This window comes from Euleptes europaea, chromosome 19 (genome assembly GCF_029931775.1).
Source record: "Euleptes europaea isolate rEulEur1 chromosome 19, rEulEur1.hap1, whole genome shotgun sequence".
Classification (NCBI taxonomy): Eukaryota; Metazoa; Chordata; class Lepidosauria; order Squamata; family Sphaerodactylidae; genus Euleptes; species Euleptes europaea.
Window position 1 is genome coordinate 5,711,480 of NC_079330.1, and position 12,610 is coordinate 5,724,089.

At 49.8% G+C, this 12,610-nt stretch overlaps 1 protein-coding gene across 1 annotated transcript in view; it reads left to right on the forward strand.

The window, feature by feature from the left end:
- The first annotated feature begins 1,721 nt into the window (after positions 1–1,721).
- The window catches only part of LOC130491721 (tyrosine-protein phosphatase non-receptor type 11-like), a 30,183-nt gene continuing 19,294 nt past the window's right edge, over positions 1,722–12,610 (forward strand). Inside the window, exons 1-2 of the mRNA XM_056865509.1 lie at positions 1,722–1,791; positions 3,007–3,178. Coding sequence (XP_056721487.1) covers positions 1,722–1,791; positions 3,007–3,178 — 242 coding nt within the window. The remainder of the gene's footprint in view (positions 1,792–3,006; positions 3,179–12,610) is intronic.

The window sequence follows — 12,610 nt, forward strand, 5'->3', positions numbered from 1 at the left end:
AGGAACTACATTTATACACAGAGGTGTCTATTTTGGCTTACTAGCCACCAGGTACTAGCTGGAGATCTCCTGCTATTACAACTGATCTCCAGCCGATAGAGATCAGTTCACCTGGAGAAAAGGGCCGCGTTGGCAATCGGACTCTATGGCGTTGAAGTCCCTCCCCTCCCCAACCCCCGCCCTCCTCAGGCTCCACCCCCAAAACCTCCCACCGGTGGCGAAGAGGGACCTGGCAACTCTACCGATCGAGAAGCTTCGGGTCTTCTGTGTTTCTTCTTCAGGGAACCGTTGAGCTTTTTGCTTTTTCTCCAGGAAAAACTGGCTCGTTTTCAAGCTGGAATTAGCTGGCGACAGGCAGAGCCATGTTGCAAAACGCATCATAAAAGAAGAAAAATCTTATCTCCATTTTTGGACGCCTGGCTCCCTGAAAAGTAGCTTAGTTGGAACTCCGCTTAGCTCCATAAGCTCCTTTGCAGATTAATCTGGTGGTGAAAGTTACTTGTTTATCTGAGAGCGGTGACTATTTTAAACCAGTGGCAGAAGTGTGCGTGTTTACAAGGCCAGCTGGGGTGGGGTGGGGAACGGGGGCAATGCTTTGGCCATAATGAGGCAGGCTGTCAAGGGTGATACAAATGGGGAAAGGACTAGGGCTGCCAAGGGTAGCCGCGTTAGTCTGTCTGTAGCAGTAGAAAAGAGCAAGAGTCCAGTAGCACCTTAAAGACCAACCAAATTTCTGGCAGGGTATGAGCTTTCGTGAGTGTATAGTTTTGCATAGTTAAATTGTGGAACTCCTTGCCCCAGGATGTGGCGATGACTACCAACTTGGAAGGCTTTAAGAGGGGAGTGGACATGTTCATGGAGGAGAGGGGAATTCATGGCTACTAGTTAAAATGGATACTAGTCATGATGTATGCCTATTCTCTCCATGATCAGAGGATCATGCCGAATATATTAGGTGCTGTGGAACACAGGCAGGATGGTGCTGCAGTTGTCTTGTTTGTGGGCTTCCTCGAGGCACCTGGTTGGCCACCGTGTGAACAGACTGCTGGACTTGATGGGCCTGGGTCTGATCCAGCAGGGCCTTTATGTTCTTATGAGTCACAGTTCACTTATTCAAATACCTGAAGATACGTGAAGAAGTGAGCTGTGACTCATGAAAGCTCATACCCTGCCAGAAATTTGGCTAGTCTTTAAGGTGCACATGAACACATGAAGCTGCCTTCTACTGAATCAGACCCTTGGCCCATCAGATTCTATTCAGATGCAGCAGCTCTCCAGGGTCTCAGGCAGGGGTCTTTCACATCACCTACTTGCCCAGTCCCTTTAACCGGAGCTGCCGGGGATTGAACCTGGAACCTTCTGCATGCCAAGCAGATGCTCTACCACTGAGCCACAGCCACGGCTACGGGACTCTTGCTCTTTTTCTACTATCATAGCCATTGCAAGTCTCTCCTCCAGGTCTTTGTCCCCGGGAAATAAAGCGCATGCTGGCGCAAGGTGCTTGTGTAGCCCTTGAAAACATGTGATCCCGGCTCTTCCCTTCTGGCCCTTGTTAGGAGCTGCAGAGTGTATTTTTTCAGAGGTAACTGTTAGCTTGGTCAAAAAGGCAGAAACTGGGAGACGAATTCCTGACCTTTTGACTGCCTCTCTTAGATGCTTCGCGGCATCAGAAATGGTGGCCCCGGCGCTATTTTGGTCTCTCTCCTTTCCTTCCTGCCGAGATGCCCTCTCACAGGGCCATGAGTCACGAGCTCATGCGGCCTTCTGACATCTCCACTTTGGTGACGGGACGTCTGGCTGGCTGATAGAAGGCCTGAACTTTGCGTGAGCCAACAAATGACACCGCTTGGAAAGCCCCGGTTAATTATTAGGGTGGCGGATGGGAGCCCGGGGATGGGTGACCTGGTGCTATTTTTTTTGATGTTGGGGGCCAGGTGCTAGGAAGTCAACAAGCAAGCCTGCCTCTTCCTCCAGCCCCAGCCTCTAATGCTTGTGTAAAGAAATAATTTTCACCTGGATGGCCCAGGTTAGACTGATCTTTGAAGCTAAGCAGGGTGGGCCCTGATTAATATTTGGATGGAAGAACACCAAGGAGGTCCGGGAGTGATGATGTGGCTAAAAAGGCAAATGCGATCTTGGGCTGTTTCAACCGAAGTATAGTGTCCAAATCACGCGAAGTGATGGTATCGCTTTACTCTGCTCTGGTTAGACCTCTCCTAGAGTACTGTGTTTAGTTTTGGGCGCCGCAATTTAAGAAAGATGTAGACAAGCTGGAACGTGTCCAGAGGAGGGCATCAAAGATGGTGAGGGGTCTGGAGACCAAGTCCTGTGAGGAAAGCTTGAAGGAGCTGGGTGTGTTTAGCCTGAAGAGGAGAAGACTAAGAGGGGATATGATAACCATCTTCAAGTACTTGAAGGGCTGTCATAGAGAGGAGGGTGCCGAGTTGTTTTCTGTTGCCCCAGAAGATCGGACCAGAACCAACGGGTTGAAATTAAATCAAAAGAGTTTCCGTCTAGACATTAGGAAGAACTTTCTAACAGAGCAGTTCCTCAGTGGAGCAGGCTTCCTCGGGAGGTGGTGAGCTCTCCATCCCTGGAGGTTTTAAAGATGAGGCTAGCTAGCCATCCATCAGCAATGCTGATTCTATGACCTTAAGCAGATGACGAGAGGGAGGGCATCGTGGCCATCTTCTGGGCATAGAGTAGGGGTCGCTGGGGGTGTGGGGAGGAAGGTAATTGTGAAGTTCCTGCATTGTGCAGGGGGTTGGACTGGATGGCCCTGGTGGTCCCTTCCAACTCTATGATTCTATGATTCTAATTTGGCTGCAAGTTGAGGGCACTTCCCCCACCAAGTTGTACAGGGTTGTTGTTTTTTAAGTATAAGGTCATTTTGATGGCAGAATAGACAGCTGTTGCATTGGCCTGCAGGGCAGCCAGAAAGCTCTGTCCTCCATTCCTACAGCGGCTTCCTCTCCATCCCACTCCCAAGCTGGAATTTATGACTAGGCGCGACGGCAATCCTGGTAATCCTGCTTCTTCCTTTGTTTTTCCCAAGGTGGTTTCACCCAAACATCAGTGGATTAGAAGCAGAGAAGTTACTCTTAACCAGAGGGGTCCATGGCAGTTTCCTGGCTCGGCCGAGCAAAAGCAATCCGGGGGACTTCACTTTATCCGTCAGGTATGATACCGGGCAACCAAAGTAGCTTTTAGTAGGGTGAAGATACTTGGAGAACGTCGCCTGGCCTCTTGGAAGAAGGATGTGTGCCTCTAATTTTCTCTTAGGTTTTTATTCTCTTCCTCCACCCACCCCCCATGGAATTCAGGAGGTGTACGTGGTTTCCCCATTTTATCCTCACAACGACTGGGTGAGGTAGGCTAGGCAGAGGGAGTGTGACACCCCAAAGACCACCCAGCAAGTATCTGGGTAGAGTGGGGGTCAGGTTTGTGGGAGTTGGGGACAGAAAACGCAAGCCAGGCCCTGCAGTCTGTGAACTGAGGCAGATCATGAGAGGGAGGGCAGGAAAGCATGAGCCAGTGCTTAGCTCTCATGGCCCTTTCTTACATGCTCAGGGTAATTGGGCTCAGTGACTCTATGCCATTCAGCTGCTCCTCCAAGTGCATGAAGAGGAGAGGGAGAGGTGGTGCCCAATGCACACTATGCATGCGCACTAGCACATGGGCCTTACAGTTAGCCGGCCTACCAGGGAGCCAGCATGGTGTAGTGGTTAAGAGCAGTGGTTTGGAGCAGTGGACTCTGATCTGGAGAACCGGGTTTGATTCCCCCACTCCTCCACATGAGCGGCGAACTCTAATCTGGTGAACCGGGTTGGTTTCCCCACTCCACCACATGAAGCCTGCTGGGTGACCTTGGACTAGTCACGGCTCTCTTGGAGCTTTCTCAACCCCACCTACCTCACAGGGTGTCTGTTGTGGGGAGGGGAAGGAGATTGTAAGCCGGTTTGATTCTTCCTTAAGTGGTAGAGAAAGTTGGCATATAAAAACCACTTCTTCTTCTTCAAAAAGATGCCTGCTCTTGAGGGCCTTGCGATCCAGCAAATGGGCTTCATGACTCTCCCCCACCCGTGGGATAAGGCCATATGGAAGCTATCCAAGAGCTGAAGGGAGCTACTCTACCCCTCCCCTCAGGGTTTCTCAGGTGAAATTCCGGGAGGATGCTTGGGCACCGGGAACATCTTTGTTCTCGCATGAAGGACCAGCACTTCAGAGCTCTCCCACCCCATAAATACCGTCACTGAATGTTCTCTTCTGCATGCCGTGTTCCGCAGCGACCTGTCCTGCGCGACTTGAAAAGAAAAATCGCAGGGAGGCCGCATGTTCTTCTTGCTAAATATAAAATATAATAGAAGATTATAATTGATCGGTGTGGTCAGCAGATCAAAGTGCACTTCTTGAGCAGCAGCTGGGCGCCAGATGGTAACTTGGAGCCGAGCGGGTTTGTGTGTGTGTCTGATTGTATGGAACACTTGTGCTGGAGGCCACTAGGCGTGATTGAAAGCAGCTGGCTGAGGTGGCTTTTCTAGAATGGATTCATTGGGTTTATGGGACAGAAGCCTATCAACTAGCAAAATAGAACCTGCATGTTCAGTGGTAGTGTGCCTCTGATCATCAGGTGCTGCAGAATGAACATAGGAGGGTGGACACCTTCATAAGAACATCAGAAGAACCCTGGTTGATCAGACCAGTGGTCCATCTAGTCCAGCATCCCATCTCTCACACTGGCCAACCAGTTCCTCTGGAGATCCAATACCAGGGCATTAAGGCTGAGGCCTTCCCCTGATAGGAACATCAGAAGAGCCCTGCTGGATCAGACCAGTGGTCCATCTAGTCCAACCTCCCATCTCAACTGCCTTCCTTCTTTCCTTCTTTCCTTCCTTCCTTCCTTCCTGCCTTCCTTCTCTCCAGTATCAGAGAAGCATGTCTATTATATCAGGTGCTTTGGAAACAGGCAGGATGGTGCTGCTGCAGTCGTCTTGCTTGTGGGCTTCCTAGAGGCACCTGGTTGGCCACTGAGTGAACAGACTGCTGGACTTGATGGGCCTGGGTCTGATCCAGCAGGGCCTTTCTTATGTTCTTATAACCCTGAACTTCCTTGGTGGTCTCCCATCCAAGAACTAACCAGGGCTGACCCTGCTTAGCTTCTTATGCCATCTCCATAGGGTTTTCAAGGCAAGAGACTAAGAGAGATGCTTTGCCATTGCTTGCCTCTGCGTATCAGCTTGTCATGATGCATACCTATTCTCTCCAGGATTAGAGGAGCATGCCTGTTCTATTAGGTGCTGCAGAACACAGGCAGGACAAAGTTGTCTTGTTTGTGGGCTTCCGAGAGGCACCTGGTTGGCCACTGTGTGAACAGGCTGCTGGGCTTGATGGGCCTTGCTCTGATCCAGCATGGCCTTTCTTGTGTTCTTATGTTACCAGGCAGTCAGGACTTGGTCCGGCAAATTAAGTTCCCACACACAAAGCTGGCCTTACAGTGAACCAGACATCAGTCCACCAAGGTCAGCATTGTCTACTCTGACTGGCAGCAGTTCTGTTGGAGCACCCGCAGCTTAATGGGAACAGGCTCCTAAGGAGCTTGGTGGGACTTTGTGAGCACACCCCCCACCCCCGTTGGCTGATCTTGGTGGGTTAATATTTAACAGGCAAGTAGCCAGATCTTCTTTTGTGCTTCATTCGACTGGAAATGATAAAGGGGAGCCTGCAAATGGAGGCACACGATGTTCTAAGTACCGGGCAAATCAGGCAGGGATTGCAGTTCAAAGAAGAGTTTGTTTAGCGGTAGACTAGGGTGAAAGTAGGCAGTGAGCCATCTTTTGAGAGAACTGGGGAGGGGGTGTGGGTGAACACATGAAGCTGCCTCATACTAAATCAGACCCATGGTCCATCAAAGTCAGTATGGTCTACTCAGACTGGTAGCAGCTCTGTAGGGTCTCAGGCAGGGGTCTTTCCCATCACCTACCTGCCTAGCCCCTTTAACTGGAGATGCCAGGTATTGAACCTGTGACTTTCTGCATGCCAAGCAGATGCTCTGCCACTGATCCACAGCCCCTCCCTTGCAGGTGGAACCTGCAAGAATCTAGTGGGGAGGTAGAAGAAGAAGAAGAGTTGTTTTTTATTGTAAACCGGTTTGATTCTTCCTTAAGTGGTAGAGAAAGTCGGCATATAAAAACCAACTCTTCTTCTTTCCATCTGAACAGTCCCATACTGCTTGATAGCTGAACCCGGGTCCCAGGGGGATGCCGTGGAACAGTTTCTTCCGATCTTCTGCAGCCGCCAAACATCGAGTGGTCCTGCTAGGACTGAGCAGGGGGAGGGGAGTGAAGAGCCATCTCCATTTGCAGCTGCATCCAGATCTCTAAATAATTTAATGAGTGGGAATTGGCACTCGGGCACATTTCCCTAAGAGTCCTTTGGGCCTCTGGCCAGGACTTGGAAAACGCGAGTGCTGGAGGGAGCCGTTCAGAAGCCTCCAAATGGGAGTTCTACTTAACCGTGGTCAGTGGGTCACATTCTAGGAGCGTGGATCTTATCTTTGCAGAAGCTATAATGTGGACTGGGGGGGACTGGGGGTGGGGATCTGCTTGGTTTCCCCCGGCAGCCTTGTGAAAATCTTGTTTGCCAACGATTTGGCCAAGCTCTGCTGTGCTTTGCTTGAGTTTGAAGAAGAAGAAGAATTGGTTTTTACATGCTGACTTTCCCTACCTTCTCTACCTTTTATGGAGAATCAACCTGGCTTACAATCTCCTTCCCTTCCTCTCCCCACAACAGACACCCTGTGAGGTAGGTGGGGCTGAGAGAGTTCAGAGAGTACTATGACTAGCCTAGGGTTGCCAACCTCCAGGTAGTAGCTGGAGATCTCCTGCTATTACAACTGATCTCCAGCCGAGATCACCTGGAGAAAATGGCCGCTTTGGCCATTGGACTCTATGGCATTGAAGTCTCTCCCCTCCCCAAACCCCGCCCTCCTCAGGCTGCACCCCAAAAACCTCCCACCGGTGGTGAAGAGGGACCTGGCAACCCTAATAATTTAATTGGGGAGCCTGGCTGCTCCTCTCGAGTCGGCCAAGACCCTGTATGTTAAACTTGCACGCCATCTTATTTTTTTGATTTTGTTTTAATTGGAATTTAACTGAATTAAATAATACTGTATGAATTGAATGCTTTCGCATTTTATGGTACGTATTGATTGTGACCCTCCCCCCGAGCCTGGCCGTGGCTGGGATAGGGCATTAGAACATAAGAACATGAGAAAAGCCCTTCTGGATCAGACCAAGGCCCATCAAGTCCAGCAGTCTGTTCACACAGTGGCTGACCAGGTGCCTCTAGGGAGCCCCCAAACAGGGCGACCGCAGCAGCATTCTCCTGCCTGTGTTGCACCGCACCCAAAATAATAGGCATGCTCCTCTGATACTAGAAAAATAGGCATGCATCATGACTAGTATCCATTTTAACTAATAGCCATGAATACCCCTTTCCTCCATGAACATGCCCACTCCCCTCTTCAAGCCTTCCAATTTGGCAGCCATCACCACATCCTGGGGCAGGGAGTTCCACAATTTAACTAGGCGTTGTGTGAAGAAAGACTCCTTTTTATCTTTGAATCTCTCACCCTCCAGCTTCAGCAGATGACCCCACGTTCCAGTATTATGGGAGAGGGATTTAGATTTATATAAATCTAAAAAATAATAATAAAATAAACAATAAATAATGGATGTTCCGGGCTGGACCCGTCCTACTGGGCAGCGACCCATGTCTCCCCCCAGAGAATTTCCGCCTGTCCCCTTGGGCCTGTCTCCATGACCTTTCGCCCCTTCTTGCCTCCTGGTCCGCCCCACGAAGCGTGTGTTTTGCGCCCGCTTGGAGTGCTCAAAGATTGCACCGCCGTTCCAGAACGCAGGATCCGTTTGGGGCGAGGTGCTTTGGGTGCCGTTTCCACATTCCCAGTGGGATTCTTCTTCTGGCAGCTTATTTACTCGGCAGCTGAAATGAAATCGGGGTGGGGAGGGAAGGCTCTAGTCCGGGAGGAAAAGGACGGCATAAATGGATCCAATTGTCCGTTTGGGGCTGGGTATTTTTCAGGCTGCTGAAGCACTGAAGGGCCTTTTTGCTGGCGAGAAAATGGAAAAGGAGGGAGGGAATCTCTTGAATTGCAGCTTTGTGTGTTTGATTGGTGGGGGGACGACACAGAATTTGGGGCAGGGAAATGGAGGAACCTTCTTTTAAAAAATCCCTTTGCCAAAGAGTGGAGGATCTCTCCATCTGGTTGCCTGACGCTATCAACCAAGAACCGGATTCAAATCCAGTCTGGGCCGTGAGACCCTCTGGGTGACTGTGGGCCCGTCACTGTCTCTCAGCCTGATCTTCTTCACAGGGGCGTTGTGTAGATATAACCTGTTTGTGTGAGAGAGGCTGTACACCACACTTCCAGTCCCGTTGGTTGGGTCAGGCTAAAAATGGAATTAATGGAAAAAAATAAAAATTCAGGCCCCGACACTCACAAGACTGAATGATATTGACTGATGGAATAACGTTGGAATTTGACCTCACGGTGTAAAGGGCTCTTTGAATTAATAGAGTCCGCACCAAGAAAATTGAACTATATAAATGATACAAGTTTTTGCATCGTCCTCTACATTTTTATCCCAGCTTCCATCCAAGGAGCTCAGGCCAGCTTACGTGGTTCCCCTTCCTCGTTTTATCTTCACAACAATCCTGCAAGGTGGGTCAGGTCGAGAGAGAATGGCTGGCCCACGTCACGCAGTGACCTTCATGGCTGAGTGAGGATTTGAACCCGGGTCCAACACATGAGTTGGTGCCTCAGGTCCAAGCTAGATGTTTCAGCTAGATGTTTCAGGGAGTGTGTGACGGATGCATATTTGGTTCGCCAGTGACACCCAAGGACCAGAGGATGTTTGCCATCACCGTCCCACTAATGACATCATTTATCATCACTTCCCTCTATTTAATCTTATGGTGTTGGGTCCTAAAGTTCTCTTAGTCAGCCACTTTGTAGGGGTATAATCGGGCAGGAGGCAGCATACAAATTATTCAAAAGCAACACGAAACGTGGCATTATGGCGCTGGGTATTTTCTCTATCTCTGCGTCACTGGCTGCCGCTTGCAGGGGGGGAGCGATGCGGCGATCCGGTGACATCATCTCTCGTTTCGACTTGTGGGGAAGAAGTGCCGGTAAAGTGAAGTTTGGCATGACGTCCCAGCCGAAAAGGCAGGGGTGTTTAAAGGGAGCGGAACTTGGTTGTGGGCCTCTGTCCCGTGTGAACTTCTCGACGGCGCTTTTTAAGCAAACAAACCCAAAACCCACGCGCGGCTGGCGTGTCTCGGGGAGCTTTTGCGCCTTCCCGTGTAATTAGCGGTTGCAGCTGTGTGCTTCGAAAGGGGGGGCTTTAAGCGCGCCAAGATGAAGCGGCTGGAATCTTCCGCGGCAGCCGTTTCTCCGTGCAATTATTTAATCCAGCTGCTGGGTTGAACGAGGCCTTCCGCCCTCGCTTGGCAGTTGCCGCCGCGGAGCAACCGCGGGAGCCCCGTTTTGCAGAACTGATTTTGTCGTCCCGCAAATGAAGTTCCTCGGCACAGAAACCCCCTTGTATATTCTCGTGTCAGCTGGGGAAGGCTGAGGGACATTGCCGAAGCATTTTCAGTTCTCTGTGTGCTCCTTTTCTGCACCGACTGTTGGCGTCGCAACCTGGTAGCTTGCAAAAGGATTATGGGGGAAGAATAGTTGGGGAGGAGAGAGACGGAAGGGAGGGGCACCTCAGTAGTTTGCACCCCACCTTTGTATCCTTGTTTCTTCCTTGTTTTCTGCATTGGGCATCTAAAGTAGAGGCAAAACAAATCTTCGCAAACATGCCGCAGAAGAAGAAGAGTTGGTTTTTGTATGCCGTCTTTCTCTACCACTTAAGGACGAATCAGACCAGTTTGCAATCTCCTTCCCTTCCCCTCCCCGCAACAGACACCCTGGGAGGTAGGTGGGGCTGAGAGAGTTTGGAGAGAACTGTGACAGGCCCAAGGTCGCCCAGCTGGCTTCATGTGCAGGGGTGGGGAAACCCACTCGGTAGCGTCCGCCGCTCATGTGGAAGAGTGGGGAATCAAACCCGGTTCTCCAGATCAGAGTCCACCGCTCCAAACCACCGCTCTCAACCACTACACCATATTGGCTCTCTACTGGATTTTCCAGTTTTGGTTACAAATTTTCAGAACGAATTTTGCTTGTGAAATTTTGATTTGCAGTCCAAGTGTTTTAGATTTCCTGGCAACTCTTGATCTGAGCAGGCATCAAATATGGAATCTCAAGCTGTTGGATGCTGAATGCCATCTTTTCCCTCTTCTTTTTCACTTCTTTCTTGCTCATTTGATTTATCTCTCGTGCGTCTGTGCCAAAATTTGAATGGTAGTTGAATGTACTGGAAAGCTAAAAATAGCATTCTGAATTACAAAGAATTTCTGTGGAAGATGTGAAACTGAAAAGGTTGAAAGAAAGTGGAGGGGGGGACAGGGGAAATATGCATATGATAAGCTGTTGAAAATGACTTTTCTTAGTCAGCATGTATCTGTTAAAATAGATTTAAAATATTAATGTTATTGGATGTTAGTCTCATAGACGCTGTGCATGTTCTCTGTAATAGAGTTGCTAAGATCAGCATGGCAACTGGTGGGAGTCTTGGAGGGAGAAGCATCAGCCCACTCTAGGAATTGCTAGATACTCTAAGGCAGGGGTGTCACACTCAATTGTTATGAGGGCCAGATATGACATAAATGTCATTTGGTCGGGCCGGGCGGTGGTTTGGAGTGGTGGACTCTGATCTGGAGAACCGTGTTTAATTCCGCACTCCTCCACAGGAGCAGCGGACGCTAATCTGGTGAACCGGGTTGGTTTCCCCACTCCTTCACAGCTGGGTGACCTTGGGCTAGTCACAGCTCTCTTACAGCTCTCTCAGCCCCGCCTACCTCAGAGGGTGTCTGTTGTGGGGAGGGGAAGGGAAGGTGATTGTAAGCCGGTTTGATTCTTCCTTCAGTGGTAGAGAAAGTCGACATATAAAAACCAACTCGTCTTCTTCTTCCCTTTCAAAAGCCTGGCCAACGCCAGACAACGAGCCAAGCGCCAGTCCCCTTTTCAGCGCCGAGAGGGTTAACACCATTTGGCTGGCAACCGAGAGCAGAGCGGTCCACTTCCATCGGTCCCTTCTGGCCCTCCTGAATCCAGGCGAGCTTTCCTTGGTGGCGGAAGAGTAATTGCATTTTAAAGGCACTTAGCGGCTGTCAGCTTGCTGAGCTCACCCAGAATCCAAATGCTTGATGGATGAGTTGGGTCATGGTTCCCCCCCCCCATCCTCATCCTTCCTAAACTACTTTAAAGGGGGGGGCATCAGGCCAATATATTCCGTTGCTCTAAGTGGATGATGCACCCTGCCCCTGAGAGTCCAGCAGGTACGAGGGAGCGAGCGGGTTGCAATTTTCCGCGGAAGCAGAACAAATCTGGGGAAAGCAGCGAACTCAGCTTAGCCGAGAATCTCTTTCTGTTGTAGCTTTTAAAAAATAATAATAAGAGTGAAGGTTGGCATTCTCCTGGCTGTGAAGATCGGACTGGAAATGTGTGTGGCAAGGATGGTTGAAATCTCAGGAGCAGTGGCGGACCTAAATTTTGGGAGCCCTAAAGCTTGAACTGTTATGGGCCCCCCTTCGCAACCAGCAACAGTGGGGCAACATCCGACAAGGTCCAAAGGGCCTTGCTGCCCTTGCAAGGACCTCGAGGCCCAAATGGCAGAGAACAGGGTGGTGGGGTGGAGTCCTTGAAAATGGGCCATTTAGGGAGCCCCTCCCCACCAGCAACGAGGTGGCAACAAGGCCCCGATAAAATTTTGAAATTTGATTGATTACAGGGGCATTTTGAGGTCATATGAAATGGGTATTAGAGCACATTCCAAGGTCAATATTAAGTACTTCAACCCATTGGCTTATGACTCTGTCACTAAAATAGCCTTATTTTAATAACAAAAAAAAAAACTCCCATCAATTTTGTTGAAAAATCCACTCATTAAAAAAAAAGTTGCTTCCGGGCCCCTCCGGGATTAGGGGCCCTGAAGCTTAAGCTTCATTAGTTTCATAGTAGATCTGCCACTGCTCAGGAGGCAAAGGAGATCTGGCGCAGGACACGATCCCCTCTGCGGTGGCTTTCACCGTTCCTTCCCCTTACTCGGATTCACAAAAGCCGAATAATTGATGCTGAGGAAGCCGAATGAGGCGAATGAGTGCAAAATTCAAATTTACTGGCTTTGGATTACTTTGGCTCGGAATCCCCATTTTCTTATGTACAAAATACGCCCGGCACTAGCAACAAGAGTGAGGAACTTTTCTGAGTGGAAGGGGTTGTGCATTGTGCAAGCCTCCTTCCAGAACATAGCTTTGTTGCAGCGTTTTGTGTCTGAAAGCTCTGTCTGTCTCTCCCTGTCCCTTTCTTCCTGCGTATATATAGCAGATGGAGAAGGCATGGTTGTCTATGTGTGATTGAGTGTGGGACTGAGAAAGAACACAAATTATGTCGCAAAGATTCAGTTCCCAATTGTACACCAGC